We start from the raw sequence: 19,837 nt of genomic DNA, 5'->3' as shown, positions 1-19,837 counted from the left end.
ATTATTATTATTTTTTCAGTTTATTAATTAGAAAATAATGAAAAAAGAAAAACGAAAAACCCGCATTTATGTTTATTGAAATTTGAGAACTGAATGTGCAGCCATGTGAATGCTTTTCCTGAATTCCTCACCAAATTATTCAAACGCTTGAATTATATTTTCAAATTAGAGCTGGCAAAGATTGATACTAATTAGGAAGGAATTTCATTTGAATTGTTTTAGGCGGAAAATGAACAAAGTTATTCAAAGTATAATAATTTCTAACTATTAACTATATTTCTTTGTTCTTGTTTTGTATTTACTTGTTTAATTATGATTTAAGCCTTCTGCAACTTACTTTTGTTTCAATATTAATGAGTTCAATGCGCAACAAGCTCACATATTGCGAAAACCAAGCAAACCAAGCGTATTACTAAAATAATATCCTGTGCCAAAACTCTTACCGGATAAATCGTCTAAATAACTCGCAATCTTAATTAAGTCAATATTGATTTATGGTAGAGATTTAATTAAATCAAACTCACAAAGTGGGCTAAGTGCAGACTCCATCCCATGAATCTTAACGAGCTGCCGCTAGAATATTAAGCTTAAACCATTTTCCAGTAGCAAGTTATAGTAGTGTAGGAGCGCTCTTGCTTTGCTGGAATGGTAGTAGAGAAGGTGAGTGGTCGGAGATTTTTTTTTTGTTTTTCTTTGTATGGATTAGGCTTTGGGCAAGCGTAGAGGGATGTAGAAAATTGTGTGCAAGTTAACGACCAGAAAGGGTGCAGGGACTGGGCCTGCCTGTTGATTATGGGGGTCTTTAGCAATGGGCAACACCAAGGTGTGGCTCTCAGAGACTGGATCTGGAGAGAAAATGAAAAGAACTTAGTGAAGTGTCCTGGGGTCAAACATAGCAAGGCCTACGATGTCTTGGTTGTGTAAACAAAGAGCCAAAGTGACTCTGTGCTTGGGCAGAAATCAGATTATTCTGATCTCAGGCCTATTCACGGAGGCACGGTAGGTTCAGTAAGCATCTGTACAAGATGGGGCTTATTAGCTCGGAACCACTGTGCAGATTGTCAGGAAGAGGAGCAAACGGCCTCACACTTGTTCTATTGCATTGCAATCGAGTGGTTGCACTATGAAACCTTTGGCTCTTTGATACCAAAGGAGATAGTAGCGCAAAAAGAACCTTCTTAGTAGGGGAGGTTTCGTAAATTAGATCCAAAGAGGGGGCATCCTTCGAGTTCGTAACTGGATGGCGGTTGCTAAAAATAGGGACGATTGGCGGAAGCATATTGAGGAGGCCAAGACCCACATCACTGGGTTATAGCGCCATGAAAGAGAAGAGTGAAAGCGAGATCCAAAGAGGGAAGGCACAATAGGTCCCGCCCTACTATTGTAATCGTTAACGTCCAGGAATGTGAGCGAAATGATGTTAGAAAACTATCGTTTCTGGGAAGATGAATGAGTTAAATCGTGTCGGCAACATTTAGGGAAGGAATTGGGTTAAGTGATTGAAAGGAAGTAAACTATAAGGATTGTCCTGGGAGAGGCAGAAGAAGCCAGCCAATTTCTCGCCTCTTGACTTCGCACATTTTATCCAGTGCCAGCTAATCATTACAATCATTATAGTGAAGGCGCAACGATAGCCGAACGGTTAGAGGCGATGCCTGCAAAGCTAACAAAGTATTGTGGTACTGGGTTCGATTCCCGGTCTCTAGCCCTTGGATTTTATTTAATTGTTAATAAAAGAAATTTACAGTAAAGTGTGTTTGCTAGTCGCCTCCGTCCACGATACCTAATTGGTAGTTGGACGTAAAGCACGCCTGGAAAATTAGGCATTACTTTACTAATCATTGTAGTCAAGAATTTTTCGGTATCTTATAAGTTTCAGTCGCTCCTATCTATCACAATCCATGAATTCATTAGCTTTTTATATTGTTTAATTCGTTAAATATTCCAGCAAGATACCCTAATCAACATATATGTATATTGTAGATATCTCCATTTTCTGGAAATCGTATCCCAACGCTTTCCTTCTTTTCAGAATAAATGCTTCAAAAATTTAGATGCCATAGCTTCAAGAGAAAGCCATTATAAGAAATTTAAAAGTAAATCTAGAGTGATTTTCAGATAAATTATATTTTTTAATACTTGGAAAACTAATACATTAAGTTCTCTTGAAAAACGCATACTATACTAAATTTCTATGTACTTAGATCAACATTTAGAGATAGGAGGTTAATGGCAAGCTGCTACAGAGCTTTTTGCTTAATGTCGTGTTTTTGCTTTTAAGCTATGGAACTGACTTTTATTGGAGAGGCAATGAAAGGCTATCTATCAGAGGATTAGATGTAAAGGAGGATGATCTAAAAATAAGAACTGTATTTAGAAGTACACGTTTTAAAATTTTAGCGAGATGAAATCCTTCTTTAAGAGCGTAAAATAGTCTACCTTATTTAGTTCTGTAATCCTTGTTGATTAATTATAATCGATATTTTCATCCGTTTTGGACGTAGAAAGGCGACCCGGGCGGTCATCATCTCCGACGTCTTCTCGGCCATCTTGGAAACGCTTGAACCACTCAAAAATATTAACATTCATCGCCATAAACTTCCTTTAATACAAGATAAGTTTCTGTAACGGTTTTACCAAGTTTCATGTGAAATTTCACAATTCGTTGCTCTACTACATGTGTAGTATCATGTTTCTGGCAAAACGAAACTAACACCTCTTACACAAACGACGGTTCCGGTCAGACAGATTTCTCTACAAACACGTGAGACGCTTCAATCGAAAGTGAAGGCTTTACGCCGCACAGCTGTCGGTCGTTAGGTTTTGGCACATGCATAGTTCTTCTGTAGCAGCATCAATCTCGTTATTTATTAGCCACACCTCGTATATTCATGAATATTACTGTCTTTCGCTGATCCTGGTGGTGCATGAGCGTTACTAAGACTTGCAATAGTAAAATAAAAATGCTCCTTATCGCCCAGGGAGCGACGTGATTCTTAAAGAATCCACAGCTACCTTGAAATCCCACACTAAAAAGGCCTTAAGGGCTTAGCGCCAAATTTGTCTAGAGATAGACAGGACCACTGTGGTTAAAAGTTAAACCACTTACAGGATGTCCAAATTTAATAAACATCCACTAAAAATGTCAAATGCACACTTTTACATTGCATTTTTAAGATAGACTATCCTTACAGTGGGTACAGAAGAAAATTTATTCTAAAATTTACATTTTATCAAATTTTCAGCCTATATTTTTAGGAAGTTTCGATTTGCAACAAATGGGACCATAAGGATACACTGGCGGAAACGCCGGAACCTTACCTCTAATATGGGACGTGTGGTATAAAATTTGGTGGATACATAGAAATCTTTTTGACGTAAATATCTTTAGCTTGGCATTTGGTAAAACTATAACTTGTTTGAGAAACTTTCAAAGTTTAAATATAATTTGTCACCTTCTTCAACCATCTAGCGGAAGATTAAATAATGTCACTGAAGACGTAGATAATTGTTAGTGACTGTATTTGTTTGTGTTACTGGTCGAAGAGATATGTAGTAGTTTGGTATATTGTTGGGCCTTCAAGTTCCCTTCGTCCGCCACAATTGTTGGTCTGATCTCCTCTTCTTCTGACTGTTCAGTCTATTCACCCGTACACATGAGCAACCACGGACAGTATTCAATTACAAACTTCTAGAAACTTTCAAGCTAGCTTCTATGTGTAGCTCTAGTTCTGTACAATGCCCTACCACCAGTATTGACTAGAGTTATACAATTTTCAGCTGCATCCGGGTCTTCTTCATTAGATACAGACATCGGACATCCGCTTTAAACCTGAACATCGGTTGACAAAGTCATGGTTAATAATTTCAATATTCCCCTGTTAATGTTTTATTAGCAAATATAAATTGCATTTATTTATCTATTTATTTTTTATAGCAAAAAGACTCAAATTCGTAACAACTTCTCAAAATCCTTATAAGTATATTGTTGCTAATTACTTTTCATTATTTTTGGTGACTGATTCATTATACAGGGTGAACCAGTAAGTATTTATCCATAGGCCTACTGTGTGTAGTACACCTAAAGTGGAGTTCAATGACGTATTAGCCAATTTAATATTTTCCACTGTTCTTGAGTGACGTCACTTAATTCCCCCCCAAAAAACATTACTTTTTTTCAATAAAAATGTTATAACTCAGAAAGTTTTAGTCCGAATTCGATTCTGATGACACGGTTAGAAAGACAGATAAATTTTCTAGAAATTGATACCATTTCGAAGCATAACTTATTCTCCAAACAGTCTCAATCTTCCTCCGAATGCAGGAAAAATAAAAGTAATCGAAATTTTTAAGAAAACTCATTAGGCCCTTATGTGATCATTATCCGACCTAGGTGCTGGCACTTTTTATAAACGTTTCCTTGCCTAATGGGCTTTCAAACGGTATATCATTTTCCAGGATTCCTTTTATCTTCGTATGAGAAATTACGTTTGTTCAAGAAAACGTGTTCACGAGCACACAACAGTGTTAGTTTATCAAGTTGTTTAATTCATTGAAAACTCTTTTAGATGGAACAGTAGTCAATTTGAAAGTAGTTTGTCTTAAAATAAGGAAATCAAAAGTTGTAAATTGCACTTTAAACATTTACTCTGATCTCTCTGAAATATTTGAGAAAATGTTAGGAAGATCTGATAATGATCACATAAGAGCCTAATGAGTTTTCTTAAAAACTTCGATTACTTCTATTTTCCCAGTTTTCGGAGGAAGATTGAGGCTGTTTGGAGAATGACTTATGCTTCGAAATGGTATCAATTTTTAGAAAATTTATCTGCCTTTCTAACCGTATCATTAGAATCGAATTCGGACTAAAACTTTCTGAGTAATAACATTTTTATTGCAAAAAAAGTAATGTTTTTTTTAAAAAAAATTAAGTGACGTCACCCAAGAACAGTGGAAAATATGTAGTTGGCCAATTCGTCATTGAACTCCACTTTAGATAGCCAGTAGGCCTATGGACAATACTTACTGGTTCACCCTGTATAGGATGAAAAAATAAATGCCAATTTCAGTCATGATATTTATTGGTTCGATTGGCTTTCGTCTTGTAGTTACTGTTCAATTTTTTTTGGTGACTGAGTCATTATTTCAATAGAATGAATATCATAAATATCATGACTGAAATTGGCATTCATTTTTTCATCCTATTGATCGTTGTTAACGATTGATTGAATAAATGCTTCACAATTACGATCACTAAAATGACTAAATTGTTCTTGCGTCATAAAAAGTAAATGTGTAACTAAAATAAAAGAAATCTTTCAAGTTACAACATAAATTTTCAATTATTGCAGCTATTTCTAAAGACTGGAACTTCACTGATTTGAATCTTTCAAAATTTAATTCAATTTTTTAAACCATTATTCTTATCTTTATTTGAAGAAGTCACTATGACGAACATTTTTATTTCAACTTTATTTCACTTTATTTCACTTTATTATAATTTAGTGCTTTCATTTTACTCCAGCATCTCTTAATTATTATCCTTTATTTAAATTTTAGATTATACCCAAATTTCTTTCTCTCTAGCCTTTTATTTTCTTCTTTTCCTTCTCTTTTATGCTTATTCATTTGCCAAGTCCTCGCACCACGCTTAATTCGCCCTTTTAAACTTTAATTGCCTCCATTTCGTACAATCTCTTTATCGTCCTTTGCTCTCGCTTATCTTTATTGGCGCTTTTAACCATGAACAGTCTTATCTACTAGTATTGTTTAGTAAAGTTGCTATAGAATAAAATAAAAAATAATAACATTCAACGTTTGTAAACATGAACAATAGACAATGAAAGGCAAGTGACAAGCGCAGTCGTCAGTGGAGATCCTGGGTTCGAAACCAGCTGCTGGCCGGTACAGGTTCTTTTCTAGTAGCTTCTTCAGCAGATGTTGACGCGCTTACTTCAAAAAAAAAAAGAACAAAAGAAATCAATTTTAACAAACAAACCGTATGTTTCGATATGCTCAATCACAAACTTTGAGCCGTTGTATCTCGATTCCTATCTTTAGTAATGCTATGTAATTAGGTACAATTATATATTACAACTATCTCTACAAGTGAGAAAAATATTTTCCTTAGAGACGCAATACTGAAGGAGATATTGGAACATAAAGTTTACTAATCTTTCTGGTACCCTAAACTTTGAGTCGTTGTATCTCGATTCCTATTTTTCGGAATGCTATGTAATTAGGTACAATTGTAGATTACAACTATCTCTGCAAGTGAGAGAAATATGATCCTTAGAGACGCAATACTGAAGGAGATATTGGAACATAAAGTTTACTAATCTTTCTGGTACCCTAAACTTTGAGTCGTTCTATCTCGATTCCTATCTATAGGAATACTATGTAATTTGGCCCTATTATAGATTACAACTATCTCTACAAGTGAGAGAAATATGATCCTTAGAGATGTAATACTGAAGGAGATATTGGAACATAAAGTTTACTAATCTTTCTGGTACTCTAAACTTTGAGTCGTTGTATCTCGATTCCTATCTTTCGGAATGCTATGTAATTAGGTACAATAGTCTACAACTATCTCTAGAAGTGAGAGAAATATGATTCTTAGAGATGTAATATTGAAGGAGATGTTGGAACATAAAGTTTACTAATCTTTCTTGTACCCTAAACTTTGAGTCGTTGTATCTCGATTCCTATCTTTCGGAATGCTATGTAATTAGGTACAATTATTGACTACAACTATAAGCGGGAGAAATATGAAAATTAGAGATGTAATATTGAAGGAGATATTGGAACATAAAGTTTACTAACCTTCCATGTACCCTAAACTTTGAGTCGTTGAATCTCGATTCCTATCTTTAGGAATGCTATGTAATTAGGACCAATTATAGACTACAACTACCTCTACAAGTGAGAGAAATATGATCCTTAGAGATGTAATATTGAAGGAGATATTGGAACATAAAGTTTACTAACCTTCCATGTACCCTAAACTTTGAATCGTTGAATCTCGATTCCTATCTTTCGGAATACTATGTAATTAGGTACAATTATAGACTACAACTATTATCCTAAATTGGAACACCAATTTCACCATTCAGTAGCTTTAAAATGTTGTGACGTGCTTTCCTCAAATCATATACACAGAAATATATTACGTCAAAAATATTTCTTTGAGTATAGGAAACCAAAACAATTATATCTTATGAAAATTAAATTTCGTAATTTTCTAAAACTTGTTGCACTCTATTAAGCATGAAAATACATTCTTCCTAAAGTTAAATTTTATTCTGAATGAATATCTTTTTATGTTCTAAATTAAATTTGAAATTAAAAATTAAAGCAGTCCAAGGATTCCAATTTGTTATTATGGAATTTCATGGGTAGTTTAATTATTCCGTAATAGAGGTATAAATTTCATTTTGGGAAGGGCAACTATCTTGGCAAATAACAGTAACTTGGTACTATACTATTGCAGGGCTGAAAGATCTGCCCTAGATTCTAATGGCCGGCATCTTGGTGCGTGGGTGATGGTAATTAATGCTTATCGATTAAATTCTGATCATATTTTCCATTCTTTGTGTACTTGTTATTGTTTTTCTGGGTCAAAGGAAGTTATAAATACAATATATTGTTGTCTCGATTCCTATCTTTAGTAATGCTATGTAATTAGGTACAATTATATATTACAACTATCTCTACAAGTGAGAAAAATATTTTCCTTAGAGACGCAATACTGAAGGAGATATTGGAACATAAAGTTTACTAATCTTTCTGGTACCCTAAACTTTGAGTCGTTGTATCTCGATTCCTATTTTTCGGAATGCTATGTAATTAGGTACAATTGTAGATTACAACTATCTCTGCAAGTGAGAGAAATATGATCCTTAGAGACGCAATACTGAAGGAGATATTGGAACATAAAGTTTACTAATCTTTCTGGTACCCTAAACTTTGAGTCGTTCTATCTCGATTCCTATCTATAGGAATACTATGTAATTTGGCCCTATTATAGATTACAACTATCTCTACAAGTGAGAGAAATATGATCCTTAGAGATGTAATACTGAAGGAGATATTGGAACATAAAGTTTACTAATCTTTCTGGTACTCTAAACTTTGAGTCGTTGTATCTCGATTCCTATCTTTCGGAATGCTATGTAATTAGGTACAATAGTCTACAACTATCTCTAGAAGTGAGAGAAATATGATTCTTAGAGATGTAATATTGAAGGAGATGTTGGAACATAAAGTTTACTAATCTTTCTTGTACCCTAAACTTTGAGTCGTTGTATCTCGATTCCTATCTTTCGGAATGCTATGTAATTAGGTACAATTATTGACTACAACTATAAGCGGGAGAAATATGAAAATTAGAGATGTAATATTGAAGGAGATATTGGAACATAAAGTTTACTAACCTTCCATGTACCCTAAACTTTGAGTCGTTGAATCTCGATTCCTATCTTTAGGAATGCTATGTAATTAGGACCAATTATAGACTACAACTACCTCTACAAGTGAGAGAAATATGATCCTTAGAGATGTAATATTGAAGGAGATATTGGAACATAAAGTTTACTAACCTTCCATGTACCCTAAACTTTGAATCGTTGAATCTCGATTCCTATCTTTCGGAATACTATGTAATTAGGTACAATTATAGACTACAACTATTATCCTAAATTGGAACACCAATTTCACCATTCAGTAGCTTTAAAATGTTGTGACGTGCTTTCCTCAAATCATATACACAGAAATATATTACGTCAAAAATATTTCTTTGAGTATAGGAAACCAAAACAATTATATCTTATGGAAATTAAATTTCGTAATTTTCTAAAACTTGTTGCACTCTATTAAGCATGAAAATACATTCTTCCTAAAGTTAAATTTTATTCTGAATGAATATCTTTTTATGTTCTAAATTAAATTTGAAATTAAAAATTAAAGCAGTCCAAGGATTCCAATTTGTTATTATGGAATTTCATGGGTAGTTTAATTATTCCGTAATAGAGGTATAAATTTCATTTTGGGAAGAGCAACTATCTTGGCAAATAACAGTAACTTGGTACTATACTATTGCAGGGCTGAAAGATCTGCCCTAGATTCTCATGGCCGGCATCTTGGTGCGTGGGTGATGGTAATTAATGCTTATCGATTAAATTCTGATCATATTTTCCATTCTTTGTGTACTTGTTATTGTTTTTCTGGGTCAAAGGAAGTTATAAATACAATATATTGTTGTCTGGAATGCTTGTCCTAAATTCTGAAGATAGATATAATGTAATTTTGTTTTAGAATTTATATTATAGAAAGAAGCTTTATTATTTTATAAATTTCTAGTTGTTGGAGTTTGAAAAGACTAAGAATTTAATTAACTATTCAACAAATTAGTTCAAGTTTTTAGTTCTGTCACTACAATTTAAATTAATCTAAAATTCAATTGCAACTTTATGTTTAATAAAGAAAGAGATTCGCCTTATACGGATGAAATCCACAGATCATTTGGCTTCTCCCACTTTTCTGGATAACAGATTATATTCACATTTCAATTAGTTGAACATAGACCACAGGTATCTCAAAATATTGTTAGACAGCAGATCAAGACTGTTACTAGATGAGAAATGCCTTGTAAAACGTTCTCTTAAAACAATTTGGACCTAAGAGTGTTGTATTGAGTGGTTCTATTTTAGATTCAAACATTTTTCGCACAATCTTCAAATCTAAGCATAATCCTGTGCATAATGTTTAATGAATAATGTATTTTTAATCGCATTTATAAATTCTTCATTCTATGTATTCAGCCCGAATCATACATAATTATGTCAATATTCCTTTTCTATTCTAGATAACCTCAGTCTGCTGCAAGAAATTCCACATCTTATCTACTCACCATCCTTAAGTCCATCGTTTCAAACAATTCTTTACAATCCTCTTTGACGTCTTAAGTGGCAATGGCCTCGTGATTTCTGCTTCTGCATGAAAGTTATTGAACCTCTTACGCAGAAGTACTGTACACTGTAGAGCTGCTTCTCCTCTACTATATTTAATAATATTATAGTAGCAGCTGTATTTCTTACGACAAAACGCTGACGTTGAAATAAATTCAATGGTAATTTCCAAAAGTGCTGATCATTTTTCCGGTAATTTTGTGTGGATTAAACGACTGTCTCATAGCAATGAAAATTGCTCTAGTTCAATTAAATTGCATTCAATTATCGCTTGTAATATGTGATTGGTTGAAATAATTGAAATGTAGCCATTAGTTAAGTTTTATTAGTGAAATTACTTAGTATTTTTTTTTTCAAAAAACTTTTACTTTACAAATTTTGCTGGAAAAATGTTATTTAAATTTATGATCAGTTTTGACGAAAGCTATTTTCGAACAGAAAACTGATATTACCGTGCATTTAATGTAACGTTTTCCTCATTTCAGATGTACAGGTACCATAATTGGGACTACAGCAAGGATATTTGGAAACTCTGTCCAAAGACTTATTAGAAAATGTTCTTAGAAAAATTAATATAAGGGTTTCCCTTAATATGTCTGACATACCTTCAACGAGCATTAAAACTGGATTAAACTTACAGAATCAATTCTAATTTATACTACGTCAAAATTGAACGTTTTTGAATAGCTTTACAAACGAATACTTAGTTTTATTAAGTTCCATTAAATATCATATTGTTCTTCTTTGTTTTTCAGGTAAGTTGCTGTTTTTACTTTGGATAACTGTAAGTTAATTTTTCATTATTTTGGTGTTTAAATCAATTACTGTAATAATTTGGGGAAGATTCGTATTAAAATTTATCAGACAGGAAGTTCTCTGGAAACAAAAGGCCTAAGGAGTAATTCTCGACGTAATCCTTGATACACAATTCATCAGGAGACTGCACATCAACACTAGACTTCAATAAGTGACTGACAACAGACGGACAAAGTTTTACCCACTTATTAACCCAGAAACACATCGCTCAAAACACTTCTGCACTGAACTGCTCCAGAAGACGCTGCTTTAGATCACTTTTAAAATCCAGCCTGCCCAGTTTGGATTACAGCTAGCAACACACTGACGAATAGACTCTCAGACTATTCAAAATAAAGTACTAGAATGGCACAGAATGGTTTACTAGGAACACACAAATGCACAGAGAGAACTCGACATTCATAACCATTCACCGAACTAACAGACAGCTTCTTCGACACCCTTCACACATCTGATTACCACCTTGGAGAGCCTACAGCTTCAAGAACAATGAAACCAAGACTGTCCAAAGATCTATGAAATATTGAACTCCCTTTGGAATACGTATCTCTATGTGTACAAGCTCTTAGTGAGCTGTCCACTTATTTAATTTATAAATTTTAAAATCTAAACTCACATTAGCCAATTGCTCCATGGCCTAAGCTTTTTTAATTATTATTAGAGTTTAATTATTATCTTTGCAAATTAAAGGGCCCTCAATTTGGCGCCTATTTAATGAGTAAGTGCGTATGTTTAATTATAATTAATCCCAGCTACCACTTGTCTTTTTTCTTCAAATTATTGTTTTATCTGAGAGAGTAATACATTTTTAGCTTTTAATTAAAAAATAAAAATAATTTAAGTAGTAATAAATAATTTGGGCTCAATTTATTTATGTATTGTATGTACATATATATATTTTTGGATATGCTTTTTTTATGATTACAAAAGAAAAAGTTCATCAGGATATGCATAATATATTGAAAAGTACTTTGTTACAATTGTGCTTAGTATTGTGGAATACAAATACTATTCAAAGCATTATTAAATTTTCGCCATCAAATAAATGAATAAAGGAAAACTAAAGCGATCATTTCAAGTGTTGTTTTCTTTTTGTTATAGTTTTTTGTTTTATGAATAGATTGTTGGTTATTATCCATAATGGTATTGTCAATATTTTGTATACCCCTTTATTAATTATTGAATTTTTCTTTCAAAGTACTATAATTAGAAAAAAAAATCTAGTCTTAATTATAATTTGTATTTGTTAAATTAAAATGAAGTGATTGTGGATATAGATGTACTCGAACAACTACAATACGAGGGTCGTTTGAAAAGTCCGTGCAAAGTCAGAGACATAGCACCACTGGCGCGTATCGAGGTTATGTTTAGTTAGTAGCATCTCTTGGAAGAACACACACCAAGTTTCAGCCAGATCGGTCTATTTCATTGTGTTTGGCATTCGTTTGAATCGAGGAAGTCGAGTGATTTTCAAAAAATGGACGAAAAAGAATTTCGTGTGTTGATTAAACACTACTTTATGAAAGGCAAAACGCCTCAGGAGACTAAAGAGAAGCTTGATAAACATTATGGTGACTCTGCACCTTCGATTAGAACAGTTTATAAGTGGTTTCAAAATTTTCGGAGTGGCCATATGGGCACAAGTGACGCTGACCGTTCTGGACGCCCTGTTGAGGTTACTACTCCAGAAATCATTGATAAAATCCATGATATGGTGATGGATGACAGAAGAGTGAAGGTGCGTGAGATTGCTAGTGCTGTGGGCATCTCGAATGAACGGGTACATAATATTTTGCATCAAAATTTGGACATGACAAAGCTATCCGCAAGATGGGTGCCGCGATTGCTCACGCTTGACCAAAAACAAAATCGTGTGAAGTGTTGCAAGGACGGTTTGCAGCTGTTCCAGAAGAATCCGCAGGACTTTAAGCGTCGTTTCTGTGGATGAAACATGGATACATCACTACACTCCTGAGACTAAAGAACAATCTAAACAATGGGTTACCAAGGGGGAATCTGCGCCAAAAAAGGCGAAGACCGTTCCTTCGGCCGGAAAGATTATGGCGATTGTCTTTTGGGATTCGCAAGGAATAATCCTCATCGACTATCTGGAAAAGGGTAAAACTATTACAGGTGCATATTATTCATCGTTATTGGACCGTTTGAAAACCGAGCTGCAAGAAAAAACGCCCACGATTGGCCCACAAAAAAGTCCTTTTCCATCACGACAACGCACCAGCTCACACCTCAGCAGTTGTGGTCGCAAAATTAATGGAAATAGGGTTCCAACTCGTTTCACATCCCCCCTATTCTCCAGACTTGGCTCCCTCGGACTACTATTTGTTCCCCAATATGAAGAAATGGCTGGCGGGAAAAAGATTTTATTCAAACGAGGAGGTGATTGCAGAAACGAATGGCTATTTTTCAGACTTGGACAAATCCTATTATTCGGAAGGGATCAACAAACTAGAGCAGCGTTGGACGAAGTGTATAAGCCTAAAAGGAGACTATGTTGAAAAATAAAAAAGGTTTACCCCAAAAAATTAAGTAGTTTTTATTTTTGCACGGACTTTTCAAACGACCTTCGTACATGTGTACCTTCAATAATTCTTGACTGAAAATACTTCTTATTACTTCTACTGACGGCATTTAATCGGAAAGTCAAAGTTAGACTTTTTGCAGCATTCGTTTCTGATTTATGGCGAATAATACAAGCACACTTATACACCTTTTTCTGCGAAAATTTCTTTTTTGTATACGTGAGCAGCTCAAAAAGGATACTCCCAGTGAAGCGTCAGAAATTCTGCACGATTACAGTTCATTTTTAGTAAGAGTAGAAGTAAAAATAACAAATGCAGCATTTTATTTATTATAATCTGATTGAAATTTAAAATTATTGGATTAACGCGTATTATGGCCTAAATGTAAAATATTTTTGATGGTCAATTTTGTTCAGGATAGGCTATTCAGTTCAGTTTCGGTTCAGCCTATTTGGGGATCATTTTTTTTCTTATTCGTTTTCGGCAATTTCTTAGAAAAGAAAACAGGAAAAGATTTGAGCGACGTTCCCCACGTGGCTAAAAATAAAAGAACGATTTTGAACGATATGAAATAGCCTTAATGTGAATCGTTTTATTTTACTTAGAGTCTGGTCGGAGTAACACTGGATTAAATGGTTGGATTTATTTTTGGTTTTGACCATTCGACGGCGAAATTATTAATTATTAGAAAAACAAAACACACGGTATCAAGTGGGAAATGCTGTTGAAGATAACGCCTGTATTTTTCTAACTGAAGTAATAGTTATTTTCTTTTAATTTTAGGCGCGTCAACATTTGAGCTCATCGGCGCCAGGAGCTTTTACCAGCATCTTGACAGTTTTCTCTTCTTACTTACTACACTCTCCGGCTGCGGAATGTAATAATCTCCTAGGATAAGTAAACCCTAAGCAGCTGAACCCAAAACCAGTACGCTAATCATCCAACTTATCCCTTCCCTTTTTCTAACAATGTAATCATATTTTTAGAACCTATAAGAAGGATCCAGCGGTTTAAAGAAGAAAATATTACAGAATAAATAATACACAATGTAGAGGGGGTGCTTCTTAATGTTGGTGGTGAAGCGAAGTGCAGTATTGAATAGTTTAGATGAATGGAAGAGATGGTAGAGAGGTTAAATCACGATGTAAGAAGGACATTATGTTGCAGAGTTCCCTCCAGGAAGGTTGTTGGAGAGAGGACTCCTTGATCCTGTATTAATGGCTAAGAAGGGGGTACTCATCGTAAGGTAGAAAGGGGTAAGAGAGGAGGTTTCCAAATAGATAGCAGGAGAATAGGATGCCGAGAAGAAAGAGCATCTGTCGGACAAAAGGAAGACCGTCCCGCTTCCTTATTCTATTCACTATCTCTTGCATAGTCACTGTGCTCTGTCTGGGATGTCTAGGAAGGTTATGGTCGGGTGGAAAACCTCTTTACAATTAAGACAAACGACTTGTGTCGGAGAACCAGTTTTAGACACGGGCTACCATCTCTCTGTGTAGGACTGTAGCCATTCAGTCTTACGAGACCCATCATTTATCAAATCACGAAATACCTAATTACATTACAAACGATGAGTAATTTATATTATATGTTGACGTTTTTAACAAAAATGTAATAATATATGAATTCTTTAACAATTTTAACGCTCAGAAATTATTACAGTGCTAAAATATATTTAATTTAATATAGCATTTTTATCTTGACAAGAATTTTATCACTACAATTATTATTAATGTAGTGTGCACTGAAAAAAGCTCAAAGCTCGATGGCTTCTGATTTCGCCGCGCCTTAAATTTTTTTTTTAATTTACTTGTTATTCACAATCTACTAAAAGAATAAAATGTAATAAGTGAATTTGATAAAAGAAGACTTCATGACTGGACCAGCTTGAGGAGAGAAGCTGCCCCACTGGCAACACTCTCGCACTACTGGAGCTGGTGACGAGGCCAACAGCGTTTCAATCGTCGTGGAGGACGATCTGGAATCGTTTTGGAGGATTTGTACAGAATGGAAGAGAGTCAAAGAATTTTCTATATTTAGATTTAGATTCGTCAGTTACGTAAGAGATTTTGAGGTCGTTATGGAGGGTGGAGTTAGAGATATAAAATGGAAAATTCGTAATCTGATGGAGTATTTTTGATTGGAAGAACTGGATCTTTTGTGAATTGGAATGTTTGGTTGAACCCCACAGCTCAAGTCTGTAAGTCCAGATCGGTTTAAGTACGCTGTTGTATATTAGTCTTTTATGTTCCAATGGTAGCTCTGATTGTCTGCCAATCAGTCGTAACAGTAATTTGTTTCGTCGGTTGAGTTCAAGTCTTTTTTAATCTATTGTGCGGATTCCACGTTAGTCTTTTGTCGATGTACATCCCAAGGTAGCGAACTAAATTAGCAGAAGGAAGAGGAATTGTGTTAAAACTTGTAGAGGGACAAGAATTACGATGCAGAGTAAAAGTTGGCTTAAATTTAACATAAAAATACTTTCAAGTCTGCTTCACCACTGTTACGGGTAAAATTATGGATGAAGTATTCATAAAATCCCTGACAAGATAAAAATCCCACTTTTAAATTAAAAATATCCAGCTTTCAGACAGTATTCTCTCGTTAGAGACTAAACAGTCCATCATCGGTTAGTGAACTATGAGAGATGTTCCCATGAAAAGAAAATCTAAGGGCCAGCATCTAGATTCGAACCAAGGATTCGCGAACCTCAACCAGTGAACTAATCCCTCTCTTTTGAAATACTGTTAATTACAATAACAAAAGTAACTAAATGTTAACTATTTCTATGGATTGGCTAAGCTGAATGACGAGTAAAGTCGTAAATATTGTGAGGATATTGAATGAGTGACAGAGCAGTTGATTTCGCGTCCTCGAGCTGCTTCTAATGATCTGAAACTACCTATTTATCCCTTAAATCTTTTACTAAATGGGTAATGACAACGGCTATTTACAATTAAGACACACGACTTGTGTCGGAGAACCAGTTTTAGACACGGGCTACCATCTCTCTGTGCAGGACTGTAGCCATTCAGACCAATACTAAATGTTACAACCAGGGTAGACCTAGTTCTTTACACTCACTGCAAAGAACGAAGGAAAAGTTAGGAACTACCAGATAGTTTGGTCTTAAAAAGATGGTTTTGGAGTAATGACAACTACTTTTAGACCAGTACTAAATGTTACAACCAGGGTAGACCTAGTTCTTTACACTCACTGCAAAGAACGAAGGAAAAGTTAGGAACTACCAGATAGTTTGGTCTTAAAAAGATGGTTTTGAAGTAATGACAACTACTTTTAGACCAGTACTAAATGTTACAACCAGGGTAGACCTAGTTCTTTACACTCACTGCAAAGAACGAAGGAAAAGTTAGGAACTACCAGATAGTTTGGTCTTAAAAAGATGGTTTTGGAGTAATGACAACTACTTTTAGACCAGTACTAAATGTTACAACAAGGGTAGACCTAGTTCTTTACACTCACTGCAAAGAACGAAGGAAAAGTTAGGAACTACCAGATAGTTTGGTCTTAAAAAGATGGTTTTGGAGTAATGACAACTACTTTTAGACCAGTACTAAATGTTACAACCAGGGTAGACCTTTTTTCAATTTCCTAATTCTGTGACACTAAAAAAACCGTTTCGGCTAACCGAAAAGATGTGCGTCTCGCAAAACTTTCGCACAGCAAAAAGATCTTACACCGTTTTTTAAGGCTTTAGCCAGTCTTTAGCAAACTTTTAAGCCTAGCTTTTAGTCGGTTTGGCTGTTTGGAATGACCGGTATTGGGCTGGTCGATGTTAATTTAATTTGGGAATACTAACAGCCTCGCATGTTATTTTATGCAAAATATTTGTTCTGGATAATATTATTTTAAGCGGTTTCAGTGATAAGTATGAATGAGGTAAAAGTTGAAAATTGTGAGGAAAAGAGTGCTGTATTTATTTATAACTCAACTCCCCTTCCAGAGCCCACTTTGGTGCCTGCCTCACTTACTTATTGATGCTGGGACCAATTGCATCTTGAAAAATTTACTTCTGCAATTGTTACAGTTTCGGTAAGCAAAAAAAAATCTGGTCTAAACACCCTCATGACTTTATCGTGGATCTTACGACGATGATGATGAGGATTATTATTATTAATGTTCTAACTTATAAATTTTATTAATATTCTGTACATATGAGTCACACAATATGAGAGTCTTCTATTGGGACCCCTAAATGAAAGTACTCGTACAAGTATTCGTTATTTAAGTTAAGGCGAAAACGGACAAATCGACAGGCAGACACCCGCTGTTCAATTAGTAAAAATAAAATCGAAAATCGGTGCGATTACCATAACCTCCCTTACTTAGTAAGAGTAAAGAGGGTTGCCCATTAAATTTACTATTTTAATGAACTTCATTTTTACGAACTTAATTTTTATGTCATCTAAATTACGATATAAATAATTAAAGTTTTACTGCAACAACGTATTTAAGCAGATAAAATTATGGAAAACGTCTAATTAAAATCTGTACTAATTAAGACAGAGAGAGAGACAGAGAATTTGTTTATGGTTAGAAATGGTAATTCCAGCAGAGCTTACCTAATAATGTACTTACTATAGGAAGGGAAATTTTATAGTTGTTCATTAATAACATCATTATAATTTAGAATGTTTCGTCATTAAGAGAATTATTGTTTATAGTGAGGCTTTTCTTTACGAGTTTCCCAAATATTTTCTTTGCTTACGTAATGCAAATTATATTGCTCGTGCTTAGTTTTACTTGCAGCAGCTAGTTATTACTTTTATATTACTTCTGTTATTTTGTAAATGTACTACTGCGGACGGCTAATTCAACTTTTGCAAAGATTTTGCAACTCTTTCGCCAATAATTCATAAATCAACACTATTTTTACAAACTATTTTTAAATATTTAATGATTAATAGTTAAACTGGTGCTTCACTTTGCTGAACAAATATTTTTGTACATGAAAATGGCCAGCGTAATAAAATCTAAACAATATTAATGAAAATTTGTTGCAGTAAAAAATTACTTAAATGATGTAATTGTTACAAAAATTTGAATAAAACACATTAGCTTCTTCGTACGTTTCTAAGTGGCTGAAATTACGAGCTGAAGTATGAATGAAATGTTGGGTACTCGCTGATTTGTGTACCTTTTGTCAATTAATCAACCCTTATACTAAACTTTTTAAACTGTAAGTATTTGTTGAGGAGATTTTTGTACCTTTAGGATACATTTTTCTTTTGTTTCGTGATTTGAACAACTTTAAATATATCTAATTATGAATAAATAGTAGGATAACTAGAATAATTAGGCTGATTTAAGATTGCAAATTATTTCCCTACCACTTCTTCTTCTGCCAAATTTTATGTTCCTCAAACTACAAGTTGGACATATATAAATATGAGAGCGACAAAACTCTTAACTTCCTGAAAATCACACTATAAGAGACAACAACTTAGAATTCGGAATATTCAGAAAGCCCACGTCCACTGACATTATTATACACAACAGTTTCTATCATCCTATTCAACATAAACTAGTCGCTCTCAGACACCTGACAGATTGAATACTAAACCTCTTGTACTGGACCAACTATGAAAACTCAACATCATTCCACAATACCCAAAAAAATATCAGTTGAATCGCCAACATTATTAATTTGTAGTTATATCGCTAACAACTATTACATAACTTGACTAACCCACAAAAAATACCATCTCAACAATTTGGGTTCAGGTCAAACCATTTATCAGTTAACATCAAGTTAAGTACTCACTGAACATATCGTAAATAAAGTAGAAAACAGAAAGTGCACAGCAGCTATATTTCTTGATTTAGAGGATGTATTTCGACGATTTTGACACGCTGGACTGCTTTACAATATTAGGTAGACTTACGCTCTTAATTACATTATTATAAAACCTAACTTTCTGGGTAAGATTCAATAACATTTAACGAGTCTGCCTCAGAGAGTAATAAGTGTTATTACCTCTTCAAGTTCTACTCTAAGGATAGACCTAAACCTAGTATTACCATGTTAGCTCCTTACGACACAATGTTGTCAACAAAAGATGACAACTCAGACATTAACAAAACCATCATCGGCTTACAGCCATCAACTAAACTGACAACTAGTTTATACCTATCGCAAACGTGAGCAAAAATCTGAAAATGAAGATCTAAGTTCCCTACAAACAACCGAGAAATCTCTTACAAACAGAAAGATAAAGGAGTGTACTAACTCGACCTAACTCATGACGTCGACTTATCAACAGAAAACTGCTACAATCATAACCCAACTGAGACAGTTACAGCCTACAGTTAGTGTACTTTATGTTAAGCCACTCATTAACATAAAGTACACTAACAATAACCTACAAGACACTGACCTATTCTGACCTTCCCCTATCAAATTTTGATTACAGCTAGCAAACGTCTGATCAAAACAACTGAAGACATTACAAAAAAAATAATACACTGCAAGTCTCTTCGTTCACCAGAAAC

At 34.3% G+C, this 19,837-nt stretch overlaps 1 protein-coding gene across 2 annotated transcripts in view; it reads left to right on the top strand.

Annotated features, from left to right (window-relative positions):
• Window positions 1–19,837, top strand: part of LOC141455082 (protein YIPF5-like) — a 407,881-nt gene that overhangs the window by 321,765 nt on the left and 66,279 nt on the right. Inside the window, exon 5 of one of the 2 annotated variants that reach the window (XM_074129943.1) lies at window positions 10,724–10,765. The exons of the other annotated variant lie outside the window; for it this stretch is intronic. Within the exon in view, the coding sequence (XP_073986044.1) occupies window positions 10,724–10,750 (27 nt within the window). The 3' untranslated portion in view covers window positions 10,751–10,765. Of the gene's footprint in view, window positions 1–10,723; window positions 10,766–19,837 lie in introns of those variants that run through there. 2 annotated transcript variants of the gene reach the window in all.

The sequence above is a fragment of the Rhodnius prolixus genome, unplaced genomic scaffold (assembly GCF_049639745.1).
Source record: "Rhodnius prolixus isolate KJV_2025 unplaced genomic scaffold, Rpr scaffold_21, whole genome shotgun sequence".
Lineage (NCBI taxonomy): Eukaryota > Metazoa > Arthropoda > Insecta > Hemiptera > Reduviidae > Rhodnius > Rhodnius prolixus.
Note: the sequence above shows the minus strand (reverse complement) of the source record. Positions and strands in the feature narration are given on the sequence as shown.